The 27,094-nt window shown below is 44.2% G+C and overlaps 1 protein-coding gene across 2 annotated transcripts in view; it reads left to right on the top strand.

Moving 5' to 3' along the window:
- SMOC2 (SPARC related modular calcium binding 2) overlaps positions 1–27,094 on the top strand; it is a 326,181-nt gene that overhangs the window by 173,326 nt on the left and 125,761 nt on the right. For both annotated transcript variants that reach the window (XM_075862596.1, XM_075862597.1), the window contains one exon: positions 24,314–24,361. In XM_075862596.1, the coding sequence (XP_075718711.1) occupies positions 24,314–24,361 (48 nt within the window). The remainder of the gene's footprint in view (positions 1–24,313; positions 24,362–27,094) is intronic.

Here is a 27,094-nt window from a genome sequence, read left to right as displayed (position 1 = left end):
AGCAACAAGTAACTCATGCAGATCCCACCTTATCTGCAGGTGTTAAATGCAGGTCCTTAAAGGGGTTGTCCGAGATTTAATGACTTTGTGTTAATGCTTGTAATTTATAAATGTAAATACATTTGTAATATACTTACATTTTCCAAAGTGTCCCCGTTTCCAGATCCTGCCGTGGGGAACTTGACGGGTGATGGCTATGTAAAACTTTGAACACTTTTTTATTTTGTGTCTTAAGCAACATTTTTTTTAAGCATCAGTCCTGCTGACGTGTCAGATTCGGGTTTGAGTGGAAGATACAGCTTCTATGTATCCCGGATACATAGAAGCTGTATCTCAAAAAGTAAAAAAAAAACACTTGAAAAGTTACTTAAAACACCATTATACATTGTTGTTTTTTTTGTTTTTTTTTAAAATATTGTTCAAAGGTTTACATTGCCCTTAAGGCTCTTCTTTCTATGTTAAATAATTCCATAATGTATGTATAAGCCAATTTAATTTCTGTATAGAATGATTGTTAATGAATCTGCTCTCTAATCTCATTGGCACTACATGGATGGATGTCCCATTCAACGTTTAGCAAAATAAATGTGTGATTGTAAATGTTTTACTGGATGGGGCCCAGACATTTGTGTTGGCACAGCTCTTTGATTATGACTTAAAGGAACCAAAAAGCCCTATAACTGCATTTAAAAGATAGGTCATGCCAAGTTCTTCAATTCCTATGCAGACCTCTTTCCAATAGTTTTACAGCAGTGATTGAAAATGAAGCAAGAAGGCAGACAAGCACTTTTACTAAACTCTCAAAGAAACACTACAATGTGTTTATGATGATTTAAAAGCAAATGGCTTTGAATTTTGTTTATTCTTTGTAAACAAATGAGAAGATTAGTTAGAAGTAGAAGTAAAGTATAACTTTAGCCATAAATTTTCTTTATTTATTATTGAGAATGGATTTCTATTTAATTAATCAAAGGAACCTGTTATCAAGCTAAATTGTACTTTTGTCATGCACTAAAAAGGAGCTAACAAGCTATACATATCAAGGTTTAGCCCCTTTATAAGCCATTACCAATGACCTCCGCTGCAGCATCTAATATACAGTAAAATTTATCTTCCTTATAATGGGATTACCCCAAAGACATTAATGGGATATCTAGGATCACTCAACCTCCACTATTACCTAAAAGTGTAACTAGGTCACTTTCACTTATAAGGAGAAGTTGTAGCAGCTCTTTGCTCAACTTCTGGTTGGGGGCTGGAAAAAAAAGTCCTCTTAGATTATTGATTGGATGATTGTATCGAATAGACATTCACAAGATATCTAACGATAGGCCATCAATGGTATTGGTGGAAAAAAATAACTTTAGACATTCATCCCAAGGAAACAGTCCAATTTCGGTACACAGAAAACCAGCAATATTTTGTAATGTTCGGTCGAGCGGTACCAGACCACAAGCAGGACTCTCCATGTCTTGCAATGAGGTACTGCAAAATCCAGGCCTATATAAGAGCTACAATGGTGAGACCAATTACACAATCAAGGCAAGGAATCCAGAGAGGCAGGAATTAAAGAGAAACTAGATGCTAAATACAGGAGCTGTCCAAAAACACCAGTGGTTCAACGAAAAGTGCCGATTCCTAGGCCACAGGAGTTTCCAGGTACAAATCCTAAAACTGTGACTCGGTTTTCTAGTATTTCCCTCCCTAGACTTACTCAGCATGCTCCACACTTTCCCTGTGACAAGTACAGAGATTAAATATGTAAATGACCATACATGGGGATATCGCAACAATGGATCAATGCATTAAGCTGCAGCTTCACAAACCAGATGAACAGTCCATGTGTATCTACCACTGCTCGATGCAATAGGTGGACATAGAAATCGACTTTCAGAATTTTTTTTAGGGGTGACACCAATGCTACTGACACCAATGCTACTGACACCAATGTAAGCAATCTCTAGACACACCAAAATAGCTTTATATTGCAAAATTTTTTATTTTCACAAGTTTTTTCCGTTGATAAGTAATATTTTCCGTGGGATATCCCATTTAACCAGTTAAGGACTAGGCTGTTTTACAGCTAAATAACCAGAGCAAATGTCACAATTTTGCTATGCGCTTCTTCAGATGACTATAAGGCCTCGTTTACACGAGCGTGTGCGTTTTGCGCACGCAAAAAACGTGGCGTTTTGCGTGTGCAAAAGGCACTTAACAGCTCCGTGTGGTCTCAGCATATGATGCGCGGCTGCGTGCTTTTCGCGCAGCCGGCATCATTATGACACTCCGTTTGGAAGCATGTGGTGCTTTTCTGTTTTCATTCATCATTTTCAGTGCTGTTGCGCGAATCACACTGTTCGCACGGAAGTGCTTCCGTGTGACATGTGTGGTTTTCACGCACCCATTGACTTCAATGGGTGCGTGATCCGCGAACAGCGCACAAATATAGAACAGGTCGTGAGTTTTTTGCAACGGACTCACGTTGCACAAAAATCACGGACTGTCTGCACGGCCCCATAGACTATTATAGGTCCGACGACACGCGTGAAAATCACACGCGTCGCACGGACGAATAACACGCTCGTGTAAACGAGGCCTAACTCTGCAGGTGAATAAAGTTCATCTTTGAATTTTACACTCTTTTTAAAGGACAGATAGGGCTTTGTTTTATTGGCATTTGTCAGTATACATCATTTTAATTTTTTTCTCTAAAGTGGGCAAAATTGGAAAAAAATGCAAGAATTTAGCAATTGCGTCAGTTTATGATAGCATTTTTCACACACAGTATAGACCACGGACAAAATTAATCTCCTTTCACATTCTTCCACTTCTCCCGTGCATGGGGATACCAAATATGTGTGCCTTATTCCCAGTGCGGGCATGTGCCAGTGCTGGGCATAAAAGGAGGCTTTTTGGCCTTTTCGGTCCAGGAATTCTGCATTTGATGTTATAGCAGCATACAGTTTTTTGGAGGGCCTAATGCTGCTGAAACATTAGAAACACCCCCATAAATGACTTCATTCACACAAGTAGACCCCACAAGGTTTTCTTCAAGGGGTTTATCATATTTTTAGAAAGTCCAGTTTTCTTCTGAAAGTTTCTTGAATAAGATGGAACAAAATAAAATGTGCATTTTTTTTTAGCAAATGTGTCAGTTTATGCCAGCATTTTTCACACACAGTATAGACCACGGACAAAATTAATCTCCTTTCACATTCTACCACTTCTCCTGTGCATGGGGATACCAAATATGTGGGCCTTAATATCACATAGAGAAGTAGGAGGGCGGACGATAGAAGAAGCTTATTTCACAAATCGCTTTTTTTCAAAGCTGGTTTTACAAAACTCAACAGAGTTTCTATAACACTTCCAAAATATCTGCTCTTGAAGCAGAAATCCCAAAATATTCATCTTGGGGTATAATGGGAATTTATTTTTTGGGGTTTCCTAAAATAAGAAATTGCAGGTTTATGCAAATGTAGTTCTCCAGCAGATGAACTTTAGAAAATATGCAAACATGACATCCACCCCTCACCCATTCCCTCCCCTTGGAGTAAAATCAGGGGGAAAATAAAAATGTCATGTAGGGCAAATATATTTTCAACTAATTAACTAAAATCTAATAATTCAGAACAGTGTGGTATTTTTTAAAAACATGGGTCAATGCACAGGCCTGGTTGCGAGGGACATGATGGACAGAAATATCGGGAATCTTTGCGGTGCCCGTCTTTTCTGCAGACGCGGGACTTTTTCTGCAGGTTACTTCTAGTTGATGTTGGGGGAATGCGAGTGATGAAATGTCTTTCAGTCAGTCGCATGACATCCTCAGACTGGGGGCATTCTCGGGTGTCCTGAACGTCAAAAATGAGGCCTTCAATAATTTTCTTTTGGAAGGTAGATATTGGCGAAAGCTAAGTCTTCCATGAAAGTTGAGGAGGGATTCGTCCACGCTTACATTCTGCTCAGGGGTGTAAAGCTGCAGAAATAAATTATTGAGGGAACTTATCAGTGGTCTTATTTTGAACAACAGATCACGGTTTGCATCGGTACTTGGGGGGGCCTGTGCGTTGTCATTGAAGTGGAGGAACCTCATTATTGTCTCATAACGAGACCTGCGCATTACTGCAGAATAAACTGGGGTGGCTTGGGCGGGTCTTGTTGACCAGTAAGTCCTAATGGAGGGCTTTTTGACAATACCCATATTTAGGGCGAGCCCCAATTTTTTTTTAATTCCTGCAAATTGGTGGGCGTCCAATCTCTGGCTTGGGTGGATGAAGGTTTTTGGCTTTTATACTGAGCGGCATATAAATTAGTTTAGTGGACAATGATATTTAGGAGGTCGTCAGTTATAAATAAATGGAAATAATCCATTTGGATAAAATTTGTATTGTCCACCGTCATGCCAGGAGTGGCAGTAAACTGCGTCAGGAATAACGTCCCCTGAAGATGAACCTGAAGTGATGCTATCTTCGTCACTGTCTACAACAGGTTCTCTCGCTGACGCCATCTCTGATGCGGTCTCAGACTCTGACCACAGCATGGTGTATGCCTTCTCAGCACTAAAAAACGTCCTCGCCATAATGTCACTAACACTAACTAAATAAACAATTTATTTTTTTTTTTTTTATAAAAAACACAAACTAACTCGTATATATATATATATATATATATATATATATATATATCAGCACTACTACTAACAAAAAAATAAACTGCTATATGTGGCTATATATATATATATATATATATATATATATATATATATATATATAATTATATATTCCCTACCTGCCTATTCTAATATAATAAAAGATAGAAAGGTAGACAGATAGAAAAAAAAGATAGATTTCTATCTATCTATACAATCTATCTATACAGAGAATGTTTTACAGTGTAACACTTTTTTTTCACAGTATTCTTCTGGCAGCAATTCTCTAGAGTCTCTTCTCCTCAAACTGAAACAATGTGTGAGGAGAAGAAAAGAGGCAGGAGCTTTGCTGCCAGAAATGTAAAAATAAAACAAATGTGATCGCTGTGATTTTGATCACATGCTTTCACAGCGATCACATGTTCAGGGACCATCAGATTGGTCCCTGATACTCTGCCCAGTGCCCAGCGTGGGCACAGGGCTATGTGCACACGATTGCGTACACACTATATTTTGCATTGAAATGTATGTGATCGCTGTGATTGGTTGTCACAGCGATCATAAGTTCAGGGACCAAAAGACATATATCTAGGCTTAGTCCCAGTTCTGGGTATATCTGCAACGTAGGTTCCCACCTCAGAGGTTGCCTTTTCGTGGCAGATGGGCTCACACAATTTGATCAAAATGTGCACTAAGAACCTCACTATTGTAAGTAGATTTAGCAGTAATGTATATTTATTTATATTTAGTGGCTTAGATGGCATTAGTGTTCGCAGTGTGCAGTCACCATTTTTTGTGTGCTGTATAGCTTTGCAGTCACAGGCGTTCTTGCACCTGTATCAGAGTCCTAGTTAGCAGGGGGGCAAGGGGCGGTGGCCCCGGGCCCACTAAGATTGTGGGACCCAGGGGTAGGCTGGGACGTCTCCTAGCGGTTGCATGTTTTGGTTTGAACTGTATCTGCATCCTCAGGACATAGATACAGTTGAATCCAATGCTGGAGCAGGGAGCCATCATCTCCCTGAACCAGGATACACTGTGTAAAGCCGACCGTATGTGGCACGGCAGAGAAAGGTGGAATGCAGTAATGTCATCGCGCCTCTTTGCGCCGAGCCACACAGAGCACAGACCAAAGGAGCAGAGGGATTTCCTCCATTTGTTGTAAAAACGGGTTTAGCTATTTTTATTTATTTTTTAGTCACTGTGGGGGCATTATGATGACTGGAGGGCCATTATACTGGTTGTGGGGGCTTTATACTGGGTGGAGGTAGCTATGATGGCATTATACGGTGTTGTGGGCAGCTATGGGGCATTATACTGTGTTGTGGGCAGCTATGGGGGCATTATACTGTGTTGGGCCACTATAGGGGCATTATACTGTGTGGGGGGCACTATGGTAGCATTATACTGTGAGGGGGCACTATGGGGGCATTATACTGTTTGGGGCAGCTATAAGGGCATTATACTGTGCGGCGGCAGCTGTGGGGCATTATACTATGTAAGGAGGCACTACAGGGGAATTATACTGTGTGAGTTGGGCAGCTATGGGGGCATTATACTGTGTGGGGAGGCACTATCAGTGCATTATATTGTGTGGGGGGCACTATAGGGGCATTATACTTTGTGTGTAGCTGGCACTTTAAGGGCATTATTCTGTGCGTGGGCCGCTGAGGGTGCATTATACTGTATGGAGAGGCGCTATAGAGGCATTATACTGTGTGGGGAGGCACTATACCGTTATTGGAAGTTACATAAAAATCATAGAAGGTACGGAAACAGCGTAGCTCGCTATGCAACGCTAGTTCCGTAAAAGGTATTAACTTCCAACGAAGTTTACAGAAACAAAGTTGCACAGAAAACTATGCTGTTTACGTAAGCCTGACCCTGCTGGATACGCCTCTGCAGTTATAAACATGTGTTGGGGGCCCATTAGGTGGGGACCTCTTTGTGCTAAACCTCCAGCTACGCCCCCGACCTGTATATGCGTTTCGTTTCACTTCGCTGCATCGTGCTGTTCAAAATTTTGTGTTGTGTTTTTATTTATATATATATATATATATATATATATATATATAACAACCATAGAACAGAATAACGGCACCAGGACTTCAGAGTAGACGAAACAGGGTGGATTTATTCACCTCAACTGAGCAACGTTTTGGTTCGTCACAGGACCTTTCTCAAGCTACTACATACTACACACAGTGTCAAGTATAAATAGCAAGTACATAGACCAATTAACAGAAATCCAGTTAATGTACAATTTGCAAAAAACAGGTATAGAAATATGAATTCCATCCCATGTCAAAAGACAATTATTTAAAGTGCACAATTTTCATAATAGATAAATATACCAAATTCACAATATATAAATATATATTACATAGAAGTGGTGAACAGTGGCTTAATTGGCAATTTGGCTGATTCGGAAAAGGACAGAGGCCAATCTAAATTGATATATATAAGTATAGTTTTTACAGAAATGTATACAGTACCAGTACCAAACCCATCCAAAGTCCGCAAGCATCTACTGCACATGCCCAAAGATGGCGTTCAAACCGGAAGTTGGGTCCAATGGAACGCATATGGCAAAAAGATCACTATTGCGCATGCGCACACACGGCACTTGCATTCCAGCCGTTCTGCGCATGCGCGAACTACGGCGCTGATATAAATGTAATATTTGAATTAGAAAAATTTTGAGATAACGAAAAAGCTGCAAAAAAATGAATCCATGAGAAGTGCTGCATCAAAATAGATGCTGCAAATAGCATGGGTTTAAAATGGGTGTCACACAACCCCCCTTTTGTAGATAGTGCCTTTTTTACAGCCCCCCCCCCTGTAGATAACGCCATACAGCCCCCCTGTAGATAACGCCATACAGCCCCCTCTGTAGAGAACGCCATACAGCCCCCTCTGTAGAGAACGCCATGCAGAGTCCCCCCCTGTAGGTAATGCCATGCAGAGTCCCCCCCCTGTAGGTAACGCCATGCAGAGACCCCCCCTGTAGGTAACGCCATGCAGAGTCCCCCCCTGTAGGTAACGCCATGCAGTGTCCCCCCTGTAGGTAACGCCATGCAGAGTCCCCCCCTGTAGGTAACGGCATGCAGTGTCCCCCCCTGTAGGTAACGCCATGCAGTGTCCCCCCCTGTACGTAACGCCATGCAGAGTCCCCCCCTGTAGGTAACGCCATGCAGAGTCCCCCCCCTGTAGGTAACGCCATGCAGTCCCCCCCTGTAGGTAACGCCATGCAGAGTCCCCCCCTGTAGGTAACGCCATACAGCGTTCCCCCCCTGTAGGTAACGCTATACAGAGTCCCCCCCATGTAGGTAACGCCATACAGAGTCCCCCCCCTGTAGGTAACGCCATAAAGAGTCCCCCCCTGTAGGTAACGCCATACAGAGTCCCCCCATGTAGGTAACGCCATACAGAGTCCCCCCCTGTAGGTAACGCCATGCAGAGTCCCCCCCTGTAGGTAACGCCATGCAGTGTCCCCCCTGTAGGTAACGCCATGCAGAGTCCCCCCCTGTAGGTAACGGCATGCAGTGTCCCCCCCTGTAGGTAACGCCATGCAGTGTCCCCCCCTGTAGGTAACGCCATGCAGAGTCCCCCCCTGTAGGTAACGCCATGCAGCCCCCTCTGTAGAGAACGCCATACAGCCCCCTCTGTAGAGAACGCCATGCAGAGTCCCCCCCTGTAGGTAATGCCATGCAGAGTCCCCCCCCCTGTAGGTAACGCCATGCAGAGACCCCCCCTGTAGGTAACGCCATGCAGAGTCCCCCCCTGTAGGTAACGCCATGCAGTGTCCCCCCTGTAGGTAACGCCATGCAGAGTCCCCCCCTGTAGGTAACGGCATGCAGTGTCCCCCCCTGTAGGTAACGCCATGCAGTGTCCCCCCCTGTAGGTAACGCCATGCAGAGTCCCCCCCTGTAGGTAACGCCATGCAGAGTCCCCCCCTGTAGGTAACGCCATGCAGAGTCCCCCCCCTGTAGGTAACGCCATGCAGTCCCCCCCTGTAGGTAACACCATGCAGAGTCCCCCCCTGTAGGTAACGCCATACAGCGTTCCCCCCCTGTAGGTAACGCTATACAGAGTCCCCCCCATGTAGGTAACGCCATACAGAGTCCCCCCCTGTAGGTAACGCCATAAAGAGTCCCCCCCTGTAGGTAACGCCATACAGAGTCCCCCCATGTAGGTAACGCCATACAGAGTCCCCCCCTGTAGGTAACGCCATACAGAGTCCCCCCCTGTAGGTAACGCTATGCAGAGTCCCCCCCCTGTAGGTAACGGCATGCAGAATCCCCCCCCTGTAGGTAACGCCATGCAGAGTCCCCCCCTGTAGGTAACGCCATGCAGAGTCCCCCCCCTGTAGGTAACGCCATGCAGAGTCCCCCCCTGTAGGTAACGCCATGCAGAGTCCCCCCCTGTAGGTAACGCCATGCAGAGTCCCCCCCTGTAGGTAACGCCATGCAGAGTCCCCCCCCTGTAGGTAACGCCATGCAGAGTCCCCCCCCTGTAGGTAACGCCATGCAGAGTCCCCCCCTGTAGGTAACGCCATGCAGAGTCCCCCCCCTGTAGGTAACGCCATGCAGAGTCCCCCCATGTAGGTATGCAGAGTCCCCCCCCTGTAGGTAACGCCATGCAGAGTCCCCCCCTGTAGGTAACGCCATGCAGTCCCCCCTGTAGGTAACGCCATGCAGAGTACCCCCCTGTAGGTAACGCCATGCAGAGTCCCCCCCCTTGTAGGTAACGCCATGCAGAGCCCCCCTGTAGGTAACGCCATGCAGAGTCCCCCCTGTAGGTAACGCCATGCAGAGTCCCCCCCTGTAGGTAACGCCATGCAGATTCCCCCCCCTGTAGGTAACGCCATGCAGAGTCCCCCCCATGTAGGTATGCAGAGTCCCCCCCCTGTAGGTAACGCCATGCAGAGTCCCCCCCCTGTAGGTAACGCCATGCAGTCCCCCCTGTAGGTAACGCCATGCAGAGTACCCCCCTGTAGGTAACGCCATGCAGAGTCCCCCCCCTTGTAGGTAACGCCATGCAGAGTCCCCCCCTGTAGGTAACACCATGCAGAGTCCCCCCCCATGTAGGTAACACCATGCAGAGTCCCCCCCTGTAGGTAACGCCATGCAGAGTACCCCCCTGTAGGTAACGCCATGCAGAGTCCCCCCCCTTGTAGGTAACGCCATGCAGAGTCCCCCCCTGTAGGTAACGCCATGCAGAGTCCCCCCCATGTAGGTAACACCATGCAGAGTCCCCCCCTGTAGGTAACGCCATGCAGAGTCGTCGTCCCCTGTAGGTAACGCAATGAAGAGTCGTCCCCCCCTGTAGGTAACGCCATGTATCCCCTATCCACAGGATAGGGGATACATGTGTGATCGCTGGCAGCGATAGGGAGAACGGGGGACTGAAGGTCCCCTGAAGTTCTCCATGACTAACCTCTGACTTCCGGCGTCTGCGCAGCTCAATAAAAATGAAAGGAGCGCTGGTCACGCATGCGCACAAGCGCGACCGGCGCTCCATTCATTTCTACAGAGCTGCCGACACAGACCCCGGAAGTCCGAGGTTTGTTATGGAGAACTTCAGGGGACTTTCGGTCCCCCGTTCTCCTTATCAGTGCCAGCGATCACACATGTATCCCCTATCCTGTGGATAGGGGATACATGTCTTTTGTTTAATGGCAGGTATCTCCCCGCTCTGCCGTAGTGCTCAGTGGCGTCCCGCTGTAGCAGCCATAGCGGCTGCTAGCGGAGCCTCCGGCCATGGTGGAGGCCCGTGCCGGCGGGCGACACGGGCCCCCTCATGCCGCAGGCCCCATAGCAGCCGCTACGGCTGCTACGGCGGTAGTTACGCCACTGACCCCAACCATAAATAACACATATGTAGACTAAATAGCCTCATATATTATCAAACTGCAGCTACACTCACAATCCACTTTTATTGGACTTTCAAAATTACTGGGAATAATATCACCACTTGGGATTTCTAATAAACCCACACCCATGACCGCAAGGGATAGACGTACATAAAATACTGCTAATATAAACAATTAATTTGATAGGGAGGAGCTAAATTTACATTTGACATGCATATAGAAAATTTTTGATAAAGGGGAGCTCTATTATATACTTTATAGCCATTCCACACTACATTTCTATATTTTGGAACAAAGTTGAAGTCAATGGACATCTATTTTTACTTGGCACGTTACGACCTAGAAAAGATGGGCCTCTGCTTTCCAACAGCCATCAAATTGCTTATCAAAATGTGTATCTAAAAAAAATACAAAAAAGAAAGGGTTAATATACAGTATTTATAAGCATAAATACAGTAGAAATAGGTAAAAAGTGCATGAAGAAGAAGGTCCAAATTAGACCCTAAATCACACATGTACATGATGGTATAGCTAGTTCCTGACTTATTGGGGCCATAACTAATTTAATTTTTTGTTCATAGACGTAGTGGTATGAGGGCTTTTCTTTGCGGGACAAGCTGTAGTTATTATTCGTACCATTTTGGGGTACATGTGACTTTTTGTTCACCTTTTATCCTATTTTTTGGGAGGCCAGGTTAACAAAAAACCGCAATTCTGGCATAGTTTTTTTTAATTTTTTTTTTATACAGCGTTCATCATGCATTATAAAATACATGTTAACTTTATTCTGCGGGTGAGTACGATTCCGGTGATACCTAATTTATAGAACTTTTTTATGTTTTACAACTTTTTGCACAATAAAACTACTTTTGTAAAAAGAATGTCGTCTTTTTTCTGTCGCCAAGTTCTGAGAACCATAACTTTTTAACTTTTTTGTCGACAGAGCTGTATGAGGGTTTGTTTTTTGCGAGACGAGCTATAGTTTTTATAGGTATCATTTTTGGATACGTGCGACTTTTTGATCACTTTTTATTCCAATATTTGTAGGGCAAAGTGCCCAAAGTTGTAAGGCAAAGTTAAGTTTTTTTTTATGCTGTTCACCGCGTGTAATAAATAATATTATATTTTGATACCTCAGGTCGTTACGGTCGCGGCGATACCAAATACGTATGGTTTATTATTTTTTTCAATAATAAAGGACTTGATCATTGAAAAAGGGGGATTGTGTTTTATTTTATTACTTGAAACATATTGTTTTCAAACTTTAATTTTTTTCACTTTTTTTACACTTTTTTTTCAAGTCCCACTAGGGGACTTGAAGGTCCGACTGTCTGATGTTTTTTTTCTAATACATTGCACTACCTACGTAGTGCAATGTATTAGATCTGTCAGTTATTCACTGACAGCAAGCCAATTAGGCTTCACCTCCCGGCGGGGCCTAATCGGCTTCCGTAATGGCAGAGCAGGAGGCCATTGTGTCTCCTGTTGCCATAGCAGCAGTCGCCAGTCCTAATTGCCTGTCAGGGCTGGCGATCTGCTAGAAGCCGCTAAGATGCCGTAATCGCTTTCGATTGCTGCATCGAAGGGGTTAATGGCAGGGATCGGAGCTAGCTCCGGTTCCTGCCATTACAGGTGGATGTCAGCTGTAACATACAGCTGACTTCCACCGCTGATGATGCCGGATCAGCTCCTGAGCCGGCGCCATCTTGCCGGCAGCTACGGGGCTAGGCAGACTGGGAGGCCAGTATTAGGCCTCCGGTCGCCATTGCAGCCACCGGAACCCCGGCAATTTCATTGCTGGTGTTCCGATGAGCCGCAAACACCTTAAGTGCAGCACTCGCGTTTGAGCGCTGCACTTAAGGGGTTAATGGCGGGGATCTAAGCTAATTTCAGTCCCCGCCATGAAAACCAAAGATAATACCCGCGGAGGGATTTAACTCATTAGTAATAGTACAATATCTGATATTCAGACTGTTAAACGTAATGTATCTATATAGGTGAATTATACTAATGAGAAACAATCCGTGGTAATGACCAAGTAACCTTGGTGCGTTGATCAAAATGTAACTATAGAAATACCCGAGAAAGAGGAAATGAGCACAACAATATTCGAGATATAAAAATATAAACTTTATTACATATTAGACATAACAGAGTAAAAAAGATGAGTCACAATGAAAAAAGGCATCACCCATTGCTGAACCATGATTGTTACGTTAGTTGTCATAAACATACGTTAATTGCTGAAGTAGGATTATATAAACACGTATATACCAGAACCTCTCAAAAAGTAACTACCAAGCGGTCTGCAGAGTCTATCACAGTAATTACTGAAGGTAAAAAAGTGCTGAAGATATAATAGTTACTATACAGTGTTATATTATGTGCACAAGGAAAAGGTCAATGATTACTGTGCTTAGAGGCTGGTAAGTGGTGAACTGCCAGATGAAGCATGGCAGATGCGTGTCAAAAACAATGATTACCTACCCAAGGTCATGGTGGCACACAGGAGACGCCCACACCCGACGCGCGTTTCGGCAAATGCCTTCGTCTGGGGGTGGCTACATCCTGGCGGGACCCCCACATATACACCCTCTCACACATGTGCTGCCAATCACGGAACACATCGGACGGAGCGGAAGGAGGATAGCGGCGCCAGATGGGGGTACAAAGATGGAAGCCGCCCCACTTCCGGTGGCCGCGTCATCAGGGAGGATGTGGGGCGGCGATGACTGACAACGCCTCCCACATGCTACCCTGGCCATAGACAGCGGACGGAAGGGTGCGTCGACCACTCCCCCCCCCAAGCCAGCGCTCTCCCCCACCGCAGAGTCCAGTGTCCGTAAGTGCAGCACATTGGAGAGGAGGCAAGTGTCTGATATACGACAAATGTGGAGAACTATGCGGACATGGATCAGATTCAATAAATGTATATGTGTGAAACAGTGTGATCTATTTAAAAAAGTGTTTTGTTAAACAAGGGATATAAAAGCATGTGCAGGAATATATCAATACTGCACACACGGAGAATATGAAAAGATTTATTTAATGAGGGAACGACAAGTGCATTTGGGAACTGATATCAAAGTGAATCGATAATAATAAATATAATCAGGAAACAATTAAAAGTGCAAGAAAAAAAGAGGGGAGGGCGGAAGACGGTCCAGATATAAACTAGAATAAATAAATAAATTAAGGGACCGATATACGTAATTGTGATAAAACGAGAAAGGGAGTGTGGTCACCTGACCATCAAGGAGCAGGAAGTTCCAAGGGGAAGATGATATACGATATAAAAAACATATAGGTTAAATGGAGTGAAAGGCAGTGAGGAGTGAATATATATATGAATGTACGTAACTAGACATGCATTAATATTGCTGAAACAGTATCACATATAAAAATTGTAAATTAAGAACAGGTCTATACAACATATATAACAATCAAGGACGTAAATGGATGTGACGACACAAATATATAATGAGTGGCGATAGTAAACAGAACCCCCCAGGGTCATATAAAGGGATAATGAATAAATATAAATATCGACCCATATATATATACATTAGCAAAATTTATTAAATAATAAGGAATAAGAATAAAACACACATATACACAAAATGTCCAATTTCTTAATTTCTTCTTGTATTCTTTCAGTCTAGGTCCGCTCGTTAACTCCTTTATAACTTATATGTTGCCTATCCTAGATGTGAAAGGATAAAAAAAGAGGGTAGTCAACCACATGTAAAATTACCGAATATGAATCGGTTAAAAACCAGGACCCACTTGGAGTCAATGGTTATAGAAACGGAGCGAAGCTCAAAGATTCATTCAGACCGTATGGGTGCATTGTCCCGAGGGTCCATATCCAACGGGTCTCGCATTGTGCCAATTTTTGTTTCACAGCACCACCCCTCATGCCCGTTATGATATGGTCTATCCCTCTCACCTTCAATTTGGATGAGTCGCACGAATGGTGTAACTTAAAATGGCGGGCCACTGGTTTCAGGTCATCCAAATTATCCACTCCTGTCGCTCGCCTGATATCTGCCATATGTTCCCTTACCCGGGTCTTCAATTCCCTAGAGGTAAGTCCAACGTAAATTTTAGGACAGGGGCATGTCGCATAATACACCACTGCTTTTGTGGTGCAAGATATTGAGTGAGTAATGTTAAATGTCTTGGTACCTGAAGCGTTTACAAATGTGGATACCTTCTCAATATTGGGGCATGCGACACAGTGTCCACAGGGATTGCAGCCACATTTCGGGCCCTTGGTCCCAAAGGGATACTTCGTCCTAATGGGTTCGTAGTGGCTCCTCACCAAATGATCCCTCAGATTTTTAGATCGTCTAGCCGTAATACTCGGGTATTTGGTGATAAATCTCTCCAGTGCGGGATCTGTTAATAGAATTGGCCAATAACGTTTTAATATCTCCCTCATTTGCGACCACCTTGAATGGTAGCCCGTTATGAACCGTACCTGTGTCTGTGTCTCTGTCTTTTTCTTTGGGAAAAGGAGATCGTATCTAGTGGTATATTTTGCCCTGTGGTAAGCCTTTTTAATGGACCTCATACTGTATCCACGGTTGAGGAAACGTGTTTTTAAATCCTCTGCCTGTTCTTCGAACAATTTGTCCGATGAACAAATTCTCTTAATCCGTAAAAATTGTCCAATAGGGACTGCCTGGATAGTCTGTGGGGGATGAGAGGAAGAAGAGTGTAAAAGTGCATTGATCGATGTCTCCTTGCGAAAAACATCGCTTTGAAGAAAGCCTTGTGTATCGGCAAAAAGTTTGATGTCAAGAAATTCTATTTGTTTAGAATGATATTTGTAGGTAAATTTCAAATTTAGCAAATTTGCATTGAGGTAAGTCATGAATACGTCTAACTCATCATGTGTACCCTTCCAGATGACCAGGATGTCATCAATGTAACGGGCCCAGAAAAGGACCCGGTCCATTGAGTCATCCCGGTCATCTGAGAAGAGGTCCCTCTCCCACAGCCCCAGAAATAGGTCAGCATACGACGGTGCGCATGCTGCCCCCATTGCCGTACTCTGGAGCTGTAGGTAGAAATTACCATTGAAAAGAAAAAAATTATGTGTCAGAGCATATATCAATATTTCAATGATAAATGTACATAGGGGTTTCACTGTGTCGGACATCGAAAGAAAATATTCTGCTGCCCTTACCCCATCTGGATGCTTTATGCTGGTGTACAAGGACTCCACATCAATTGTGACGAGAAGCATGTCCTCCTCAATACTGACACCGCTGATCTTCTGTAAGAGATCAGCGGTGTCACGAACATATGAAGGTAAGTTGACCACCAAACTTTTAAGATGGAAGTCAATAAATCTGCAAATGCCTTCAGTCATACTGCCCCTACCCGAGATGATAGGCCTTCCAGGGGGGATTTTTTCGTTTTTGTGAATTTTTGGGAGTAGATATAGTGTAGGTACGGTTGGTTCATCAACAAAGAGGGCTGAGAATAATTCTTTGGTAATTATGTTTGCCTCCACAGCTTGAGATAGCATGGAATGTAATTCTGATCTGAAAGATGATAAGGGGTTAAAGGTCAGTTTTTTATAGCATTGCCTGTCACGCAACTGCCTGTATGCTTCCGCCTCATACATGTGGCAAGGCCATACTACTACGTTGCCACCCTTATCAGCGGCTTTAAACACGACGTCTTTTTTAGGCTGAGTCTTTGCGGTGGAGTCAAATTGTCATGTCTAACGCTCTTGGGAATATTTCTAAGTTCTTGGGTCACTGATTTGACAAATGAATCCACCGCAGGACAAAGACCAAGGGCAGGAAAATTCTTAGATTTAATTCTAACACATGACGAGGGTTTACCTGCAACATCGCTCTTATGTTCATCTAAAAGGTCTTCCAATACTTCCAATGCTTGTTGTTCCTCCCCAGTGGGAAATAGGTCGATATCGATGGGTTTATGGAACCATTTTTTAAAAACTAATGAGCGACCAAAGATGTGTAAATCTTTTACTGCGGAAAAAAGGTCAAAGCAGGCACTTGGTGAGATCCGGCGATGATGGCACCGGCTCAGCTTCTGAGCCGGTGCCAAACATTTGGCGTATGGGTACGGCAATTTGCGGGAAGTCATGGCTTTCCATGGCGTACCCATATGGCAAATGTCGGGAAGGGGTTAACCCACTGTTCACCACTTCTATGTAATATATATTTATATATTGTGAATTTGCTATATTTATCTATTATGAAAATTGTGCACTTTCAAAGACATGAACAGTCTAGAATTTTTAGGCTAGGTTAATTTTACCAGTGAGAGATAGATTATATTTAAAAAAAAAACAGAATATCACATTGTCAAAATTATATATATTTATTTGCATTGTGCACAGAGAAATAAGTATTTGATCCCTTTGGCAAACAAGACTTAATACTTGGTGGCAAAACCCTTGTTGGCAAGCACAGCAGTCAGAGGTTTGCACACGTTAGATGGAATTTTGGCACACTCCTCTTTGCAGATCATCTGTAAATCATTAAGATTTTGAGGCTGTCGCTTGGCAACTCGGATCTTCAGCTCCCTCCATAAGTTTTCGATGGGATTAAGGTCTGGAGACTGGCTAGGCCACTCCATGACCTTAATGTGCTTCTTTTTGAGCCACTCCTTTGTTGCCTTGGCTGTATGTTTCGGGTCATTGTCGTGCTGGAAGACCCAGCCACGAGCCATTTTTAATGTCCTGGTGGAGGGAAGGAGGTTGTCACTCAAGATTTGACGGTACATGGCTCCATCCATTCTCCCATTGATGCGGTGAAGTAGTCCTGTGCCCTTAGCAGAGAAACACCCCCAAAACATAATGTTTCCACCTCCATGCTTGACAGTGGGGACGGTGTTCTTTGGGTCATAGGCAGCATTTCTCTTCCTCCAAACACGGCGAGTTGAGTTAATGCCAAAGAGCTCAATTTTAGTCTCATCTGACCACAGCACCTTCTCCCAATCACTCTCAGAATCATCCAGATGTTAATTTGCAAACTTCAGACGGGCCTGTACATGTGCCTTCTTCAGCAGGGGCACCTTGCGGGCACTGCAGGATTTTAATCCATTACGGTGTAATGTGTTACCAATGGTTTTCTTGGTGACTGTGGTCCCAGCTGCCTTGAGATCATTAACAAGTTCCCCCCCGTGTAGTTTTCGGCTGAGCTCTCACCTTCCTCAGGATCAAGGATACCCCATGAGGTGAGATTTTGCATGGAGCCCCAGATCGATGTCGATTGACAGTCATTTTGTATGTCTTCCATTTTCTTACTATTGCACCAACAGTTGTCTCCTTCTCACCCAGCGTCTTACTTATGTTTTGTAGCCCATTCCAGCCTTGTGCAGGTCTATGATCTTGTCCCTGACATCCTTAGAAAGCTCTTTGGTCTTGCCCATGTTGTAGAGGTTAGAGTCAGACTGATTAATTGAGTCTGTGGACAGGAGTCTTTTATACAGGTGACCATGTAAGACAGCTGTCTTTAATGCAGGCACCAAGTTGATTTGGAGCGTGTAACTGGTCTGGAGGAGGCTGAACTCTTAATGGTTGGTAGGGGATCAAATACTTATTTCTCTGTGCACAATGCAAATAAATATATAGAATTTTGACAATGTGATTTTCTTATATTTTTTTAATATAATCTCTCTCTCACTGGTAAAATTAACCTAGCCTAAAAATTCTAGACTGTTCATGACTTTGACAGTGGGCAAACTTACAAAATCAGCAAGGGAGCAAATACTTATTTCCTTCACTATATATATATATATATATATATATATATATATATATATATATATATATACACACACACATATATAAAATGGCTTATTTAGAAGGATTTGCATTGTGGCTAGGGCTAGACACACAGTTGGTTTGGGATTATTAAGGATTAATAGGGATTTTTAGGATTTTTTTGAATTACTGTTTTTATTTTCCCTTTTATTAAATTACAACTTGTCCTCAAAAAGCTTAGGAAAGACATTCCTCTTCATTGTAAACACAATGCTCATTTAACCTTGTATATACACACACACACACATCAAGAAAGCAGAAATGGTATTATATTGCTTTTAATATGATATTAACATAAATGTTATTTATTTGTGTTCTCATGTTCTACTTTTTACGGTGTTCTTACTTTTACTTCTCTATGGGGGCTGCCATTTTTTTGTTCATCTCTATATGTGTCGATTAACGACACATACAGAGATGCTATATGGCACATACAGCCCCATAGAGAATGCGAACGGGAGCGGTTCCATTCTCAGAAGCGTGCGCTGTCTGTGTGGAAACGGCGCATGTGCCGCTCCCACACAGATCAAAACGAAGCACGTTCGTAGAGCGAAATCCAGCGCCATTTTCATGTGGACAGGAAACCGCTGTCAGACAGTAAGATGACGACTTCCGGCCGCGGCTTCCGGCCATATGTTCAACGAAGTGAAGGCGCAAGGAAGAGGAGCGTAGACCAGCGGAGGCGGCGGCAGGAGCAGGTAATTTATGTTCGTGTATTAGGGCTTGTTTACACGAGCGTTTTATTCGTCCGTGCGATGCGCGTGATTTTCACGCGTGTCGTACGGACCTATAATAGTCTATGGGGCCGTGCAGACAAGACAGTCCGTGAATTTTGTGCAACGTGAGTCCGTTGCAAAAAACTCTCGCCCTGTTCTATATTGGTGCACTGTTCGCGCATCACGCACCCATTGAAGTCAATGGGTGTGTGAAAACCACGCATGTCACACGGAAGCACTTCCGTGCGAACAGCGTGATTTGCGCAACAGCAGTGAAAAGGATGAATGAAAACAGAAAAGCACCACGTGCTTTTCTGTTTACAAACATCCAAACGGAGTGTCATAATGATGGTGGCTGCGCGAAAATCACGCAGCCGCGCATCATATGGTGATGACACACGGTGCTGTTTAGTGCCTTTTGCGCATGCAAAACGCTGCATTATTTGCGTGCGCAAAACACACACGTTCGTGTAAATAAGGCCTTACTGTGATGTGTGTATTATGTTCGTGTATGTTTGTGTGATACTGTCTGCTGAGCCCTGTATCTAATCCTCCTAGCACTGTGCAGTCGCTCAGAAAATGGCGGCACACAGTGTAGGAGGTTTGAAAACATTCAAACCTCTCCTTCTCCTGGCAGTAGCCAGAAGAAGGGAGGGGGGATTGTGTGAGGACACTAGAGGAGACTGTGTCCACCCCAAATTTGCAGCATAAATCAATGAGGTTGCTTTACCACAGTGACCATGCTGCAATTTTGGGAACTGCTCACTCTAGTGGCCAGCACATGGAAATGTTATAAATTAGAATCTAATTTATAATATTTCCTGACATGTGAAAAAAATTAAAACAATGTGTAATCACTCAAATACTAATTGTTTAACTGAAAAAAAATAATTATAATAATTTCTAGCGACACATTCCCTTTAAGAGGTTAAATAATGGACTAAATTGTGATATAGAGCATGGCATAAATTGTACTATTGGAGAATCTCTTGAATAATGTTCCTCTCAAAATCCTGCAGTATCAGTGTAGAAAGGAAATTATTAGACAATTTGGAAAAAACAACAACACATGCTATACTGCTTCATTGGCACTAACTAGGAGAAGAACAGTAAGTTGTGCTGTACAGTAACTCAAAGTCGTGAATTGTTCAAAATATCATGTGAACAAACTTTTATTAATTAAACAGCGGACAATAAGAACAACATTTTCATTATCATTTTAAAGACAACATGGCACCAGCAGCATAGCCTCCTATTTAAAGGCTATGGAAACCTTTGTGTATGGAATATCAATATACATTCATGTCACTAAGTCCCTGCAGAAAAAAAGTTGCACTTATCTGTTTTATGCATTGAGCTTTGGTTTTTATGGCTTCAGCAGTTGTCATAACCAGTTTACAACCTTTTCTCCATTCAAATACTTCTCTAGGGGCATTCCCCAGCAGTGGCACACTGTTCTCTTCTCTAGGGGCGTTCCCCAGCACTGGTCACATGTTCTCTTCTCTAGGGGTGTTCCCCAGCAGTGGTCACATGATCTCTTCTCTAAGGGCATGCCCCAGCACTGGTCACATGTTCTCTTCTCTAGGGGTGTTCCCCAGCACTGGTCACATGATCTCTTCTCTAAGGGCATTCCCCAGCACTGGTCACATGTTCTCTTCTCTAGGGGCGTTGCCCAGCACTGGTTACATTATCTTCTCTAGGGACGTTCCCCAGCACTGGTCACATGTTCTCTTCTCTAGGGGCCTTCCCCAGCACTGGTCACATGTTCTCTTCTCTAGGGGCGTTCCCAAGCACTGGTCACATGTTCTCTTCTCTAGGGGCGTTGCCCAGCACTGGTTACATTATCTTCTCTGGCTGTGTGGATTTCTCATGCACATACACAGCCTTCTCTCCGCTCCCCCCCCTCCCTCCTGCTGCTTGTGAGTCTGTTTTGCATAACCACGCCAACTATGTATTTCCCATCCTCCCCCTCTGAACTTCTGCTTGCGATCTTCTTCCCACACTGTAGCTCTCTGTTAACACAGGGGACATGTTGCACTGTGCATGCCCAGCTATCTGTGGTTGGGAGAGATTGCTGGGCATGCACTGTAGTCCTCAGTGAAGAGGAGAAAATAGCTGCTGAATAACTGGAGGGAGACTGTTCTCACCTGCACAGCACACACCAGTGAGTTGGATCTTGCACATGCGCAAATGTCACAGTAAATGCTCGTAAATGAGTCTAAAAAGGAGGAGCTGCTGAGTTTGCCATCAGGGAGCAGTCGGCCAGATTAGAGAGAGAACTGAATACAGCAGGTGTCCATGTACAAAAATACACTGCAGGTACAAAAGACAAATGATAGACAAATTTTAATTAGGACTAATTAGAAATGTGTTTTATTTTGCAAAATACATACAATGCAATTTGAAAAAAAACTGTGCAAAGGTGTACAATGTAATATTAATGTTCTTGTAGCTATGGTGATGCGCTTACTAATATACAGTAAGGGTATGTTCACACGGCCTATTTACGGACGTATTTCGGGCGTTTTTGCCCCGAATTACGTCCGAAAATAGCGCTTCAATAGCGCTGACAAACATCTGCCCATTGAAAGCAATGGGCAGACGTTTGTCTGTTCACACGAGGCGTAATTTACGCGCCGCTGTCAAAAGGCGGCGCATAAATAGACGCCCGCGTCAAAGAAGTGACCTGTCACTTCTTTGGCCGTAATTGGAGCCGTTATTCATTGACTCCAATGAATAGCAGCGCCAATTACGCCCGTAATTGACGCGGCGTTCAAGCGCCTGCACATGCCGGTACGGCTGAAATTCGGGGATGTTTTCAGGCTGAAACATCCCCGTAATTTCAGCCGTAACGGACGCCCTCGTGTGAACATACCCTAATACTGATGTATATGTGACTCTGTTTTGTTGAAATCATTTTCTGCTAACCCTGCACATGCAAAGATGTAATGTTGAAACCATGGCGTGTACTGTCTGCCAGTAGTGTTCTGTCTTCGTTTATGTGCACTGTTTATATACATGGTTATATACGGTGGCGTAACTACCGCCGAAGCAGCCGTAGCGGCTGCTACGGGGCCCGCGGCATGAGTCCCCGCCATGGCCGGAGGTTCCGCTAGCAGCCGCTATGGCTGCTACAGCACGACGCCACTGAACACTACGGCAGAGCAGGGAGGTATCTCCCCGCCCTGCCATTAAACAAAAGACATGTATCCCCTATCCACAGGATAGGGGATACATGTGTGATCGCTGGCAGCGATAGGGAGAACGGGGGACTGAAAGTCCCCTGAAGTTCTCCATCACAAACCTCAGACTTCCGGGGTCTGTGTCGGCAGCTCCGTAGAAATGAATGGAGCGCCGGTCACGCTTGTGCGCATGCGTGACCAGCGCTTCTTTCATTTTTATTGAGCTGCGCAGACGCCGGAAGTCAGAGGTTAGTCATGGAGAACTTCGGGGGACTTTCGGTCCCCCGTTCTCCCTATCGCTGCCAGCGATCACACATGTATCCCCTATCCTGTGGATAGGGGATACATGTCTTTTGTAGGACACGCTGTAGGTCGCATTTTTTTAGGAGGGGGGACGCTGTATGGCGTTCCCTACAGGGGGGGTGGGCTGTATGGCGTTCCCTACAGGGGGGGGCTGTATGGCGTTCCCTACAGGGGGGCTGTATGGCGTTCCCTACGGGGGGGGCTGTATGGCGTTCCCTACAGGGGGGGCTGTATGGTGTTCCCTACAGGGGGGGCTGTATGGCGTTCCCTACAGGGGGGGGGCTGTATGGCGTTCCCTACAGGGGGGGCTGTATGGCGGTCCCTACAGGGGGGGGCTGTATGGCGTTAGATAACGCCATACAGCCACCTCTGTAGATAACGCCATACAGCCACCTCTGTAGATAACGCCATACAGACCCCCCTGTAGATAACGCCATACAGACCCCCCCTGTAGATAACGCCATACAGACCCCCCCTGTAGAGAAAGCCATACAGCCCCCCTGTAGATAACACCATACAGCCCCCTCTGTAGATAATGCCATACAGCCCCCCCTGTAGAGAACGGCATACAGCCCCCTGTAGATAACGCCATACAGCCCCCTCTGTAGAGAACGCCATACAGCCCCCTCTGTAGAGAACGCCATACAGCCCCCTCTGTAGAGAACGCCATACAGCCCCCTCTGTAGAGAACGCCATACAGCCCCCTCTGTAGAGAACGCCATACAGCCCCCTCTGTAGAGAACGCCATACAGCCCCCTCTGTAGAGAACGCCATACAGCCCCCTCTGTAGAGAACGCCATACAGCCCCCTCTGTAGAGAACGCCATACAGCCCCCTCTGTAGAGAACGCCATACAGCCCCCTCTGTAGAGAACGCCATACAGCCCCCTCTGTAGAGAACGCCATACAGCCCCCTCTGTAGAGAACGCCATACAGCCCCCTCTGTAGAGAACGCCATACAGCCCCCTCTGTAGAGAACGCCATACAGCCTCCTCTGTAGAGAACGCCATACAGCCCCCTCTGTAGAGAACGCCATACAGCCCCCTCTGTAGAGAACGCCATACAGCCCCCTCTGTAGAGAATGCCATACAGCCCCCTCTGTTGAGAACGCCATACAGCCCCCTCTGTAGATATCTACAAAGGGGGCTGTATGGCGTTATCTACAGGGGGATGTATGGCGCTATCTACAGATGGGGCTGTATGGCGTTCTCTACAGAGGGGGCTGTATGGCGTTCTCTACAGTGGGGGCTGTATGGCGTTATCTACAAGGGGGGCTGTAAAAATGGCACTATCTACAAGGGGGGGGGGTTGTGTGACACCCAGGGGAGGGGGGGCCCCAGTCAAAAGTTTGCTATGGGGCCCAGTCTTTCCTAGTTAAGCCCCTGGTTATATAATTTACTACACAGGAAAAAAAAAAAACATTTCACAGAAAATACCTGTACCTCCTTACATAACAAGTTTGCTTTCTGCTGTATTTGACTATATCATGTTGTATGAGATCGATTTAAAATATCAATAGTAGAATTTTAATTATACTTATATTTAAAAATGTTATTTTTTTAGTTTGGTGTAGGCTCAGGTTTTTTGGTGTAGGCTCAGGTTTTTTTTTTAACTTTATTTCACTTAACTCTGATAAAAAAAACATTAATTTTATTGGAAATGGCAGGAATCTATATTTTCTTATACCTATTAAAAATCCACTGCATTTTGTAAAAAGTTTAGTTTTGTTTACATCTATTAAGAAAGAAAAAATTTTTTTTAATTGAATGCTTCTTTTTTAGGATCAATAACAGAAAAACTTCCCCAGAAAGAAGGGACAGGAAAAACAGGTATCAGTTAATTTTGTTTATTTGACATTCATACAGAGACTAGTATAAATATGTAGAAATATACTATAATCATAAAAAGTGTATGCCCTATATAATGTATAAACAAAGGACACTTTTGTAAAAGCTGTAGTTTTTCATAAGTAATTATTATTTTGGGATTATTTATGGCTCCCTAATAAATACTATTTGTGTGTACAATGAGTTTACTTGGCAGAGCCCCAAAATAGGATGTGTACCGCAGCGAGTAGGTAACTACACTGATGTCCATGCTCTCCAGATTGTAGAAGCAGTGGTGGTATATTGATACTGAGCTGTGAGTTTTTTTACTGCCAGTTTTTCATGAAAATAATATGCCAATTGTCATCTGATAACAGGCCAGGTCAGTAGCAGAACAGAGAAAAAAACAAAAACTTGAAATAGTCAGTATAGCACACATTTGCCAACCAGGCAGACACATCAGCATTGGGCCATCACACCTAGAGCCAAGTGCTGTGCTGGGCAGAGAGACACTGATTGCCTAGCAGAATGCCTTGGCTGGCGAGCAGAGGACAATGGAAGCAAGGAAGAGGTAAGAGAAACTAGCCATTAAGTGGGGCACAGGGAAGCAGATTCAAAGTGACAAATACTGTATCTTGGGAATATATAAGTTGGAGGCTTTGGGTATTCAAAGATAAGAAAAGTCTACCCCTGCTCTGACCTATTAACAGCCAATGAATATGGTGCTGATCTCCTCTACTGAACTGTTGTTCTGACCTTTTAGCATCCACAGGATATGTTACTGAACCCCATAATGTGAAGTCTGTTTCATGAGTGCATCACTTACATCTAGCAGCAGAAAAAAGAACACTATAGTTAGTGCCCTTTAATTATGGGTCTAGATTTGACCTTCACAGTGTCTTCATAAACCCTGATTTATCTGTTGGCTGAAAAAGTGAGAAATGATAAACCATCAATCATTCTCAAAATACTTTTTATTAATGCATAATAGTCTTATAATAGGGAGGGCAGGAATCTTTTGATGGCTACACAAACATTTATACACTACCAAACCCAGATTCAGTCATCTAGATATACATTTTAAAAGGCTTTGAAAAAAAAAAGAAAAATTCTAATTATTTTACAGGGTTGACAGAATTGGTCATTATTAATCAAGATATTTGGCCTGAAGTCAAATAAGTATTTTAGGCTGCTCAAGGGAAGTATTAGGTGATTTCAATGTACAATCCTGGCCAAAAGTTTTGAGACTGACACAAATTTTGGTTTTCACATAGTTTGCTGCTTCAGTGTTTTTAGATCTTTTAGGCCCGATGCACACGGCCGTAGAATTCATCTGTAATTACGGTCCGTAATTATTGACCCATTAATTTCTATTGCCCACGGAACCTTCCCCCACTAGGCCCTACCTCTGTAGCGGGATAGCAGCTGGCCAAACAGTGTACCAAGTAAACTCTACTTTTGGTAGTACAGACAGTAGCGATGACTAGGCTCAGATGGGACCTTGGCAGCAGACACCAGTCATGGTGTAACACAACACAATTCCAACTCTATTAAGGTACAGGAACAAGGTAGCACGGGATACAGGCTACAGGTAGCAGAAACAGGAACACTGGGAACAGGAAAACGCTAAGGGACCATTTGCTAGACTGACACGAGAAAACGCAACAACGCTCAGGCAATGAGTGAAGAGGCAGGGCCCTTCTTATAGTCCAGGGTGATCATGGCTTGATTTAGACAATTCTTAACATGTGTGCGCACTGGCCCTTTAGGGCCGGGACTGAGCTCGCGCGCGCACCCTAGTGGTCACTGCAGGCCAGGACAGCCGCATTTGCTGGCATCTCCGGGAAGGAATGCAGTTGGCAATCTGCGGCCGTCAGCGGACTGTGATTATGGGCACGATCATGTGCAGGGGCCCTTAGTTAGATTTTTCTATGGTATACTGAAGTACAGTTATAAGCATTTCATGTTTTTAAACGTTTATTGACAAATACATCAAGTTTATGCATAGTTTCAATATTTATATGAAAAGCAACCCCACACATGAAATGTCTCAGGATGCTTAAAGAGACTGTCACCACATTATAAGTGCCCTATCTTGTACATGATGTGATCGGCGCTGTAATGTAGATTACAGCAGTGTTTTTTATTTAGAAAAACGATAATCTCATTTTAAATGACAGGTTACATCGTAATCTCGCGAGATTATGCTTGCCTTGCTGTAAATATCACACAGACGCTACAGAAATGTAAGGATTGTGAATAGACATCACGTCCTGGCTGGAGGTAATGTATATTCACTGTCAGGACACTTGAGTAACGTTATAGTGTGTTTATGTGGCTGCACATAGTGATGTTATAAGATCACTATATGCTGTGTAAATGAATGGGGAGAAGTGTATGATGCTGATTGGTCACTGATTGGTCAGCGTCATACACTCCTCTCCACAACGACCAACTTGGTAAAAAAGTAAAACACGCCCAGTTGTCCATTAAGAAACTCATTAGCATAAAGCTAATATAGGTCATAACTACTAAAACACTGCTGTAATCTACATTACAGCGCCGATCACATTATGTAGGAGATAGGCCACTTATAATGTGGTGACAGAGCCTCTTTAAGGCTGGGTTCACACAAAGTATTTTTGCAGGTGGAAAATCTGCCTCAAAATTCTGTTTGGAATTTTGAGGCAGATTTTGCTCTGCCTGCACGCCGATTTTCGCTGCGTTTATCGCTGT

This window comes from Rhinoderma darwinii, chromosome 4 (genome assembly GCF_050947455.1).
Source record: "Rhinoderma darwinii isolate aRhiDar2 chromosome 4, aRhiDar2.hap1, whole genome shotgun sequence".
Classification (NCBI taxonomy): domain Eukaryota; kingdom Metazoa; phylum Chordata; class Amphibia; order Anura; family Rhinodermatidae; genus Rhinoderma; species Rhinoderma darwinii.
This window is presented reverse-complemented; position numbering and strand designations above follow the sequence as displayed.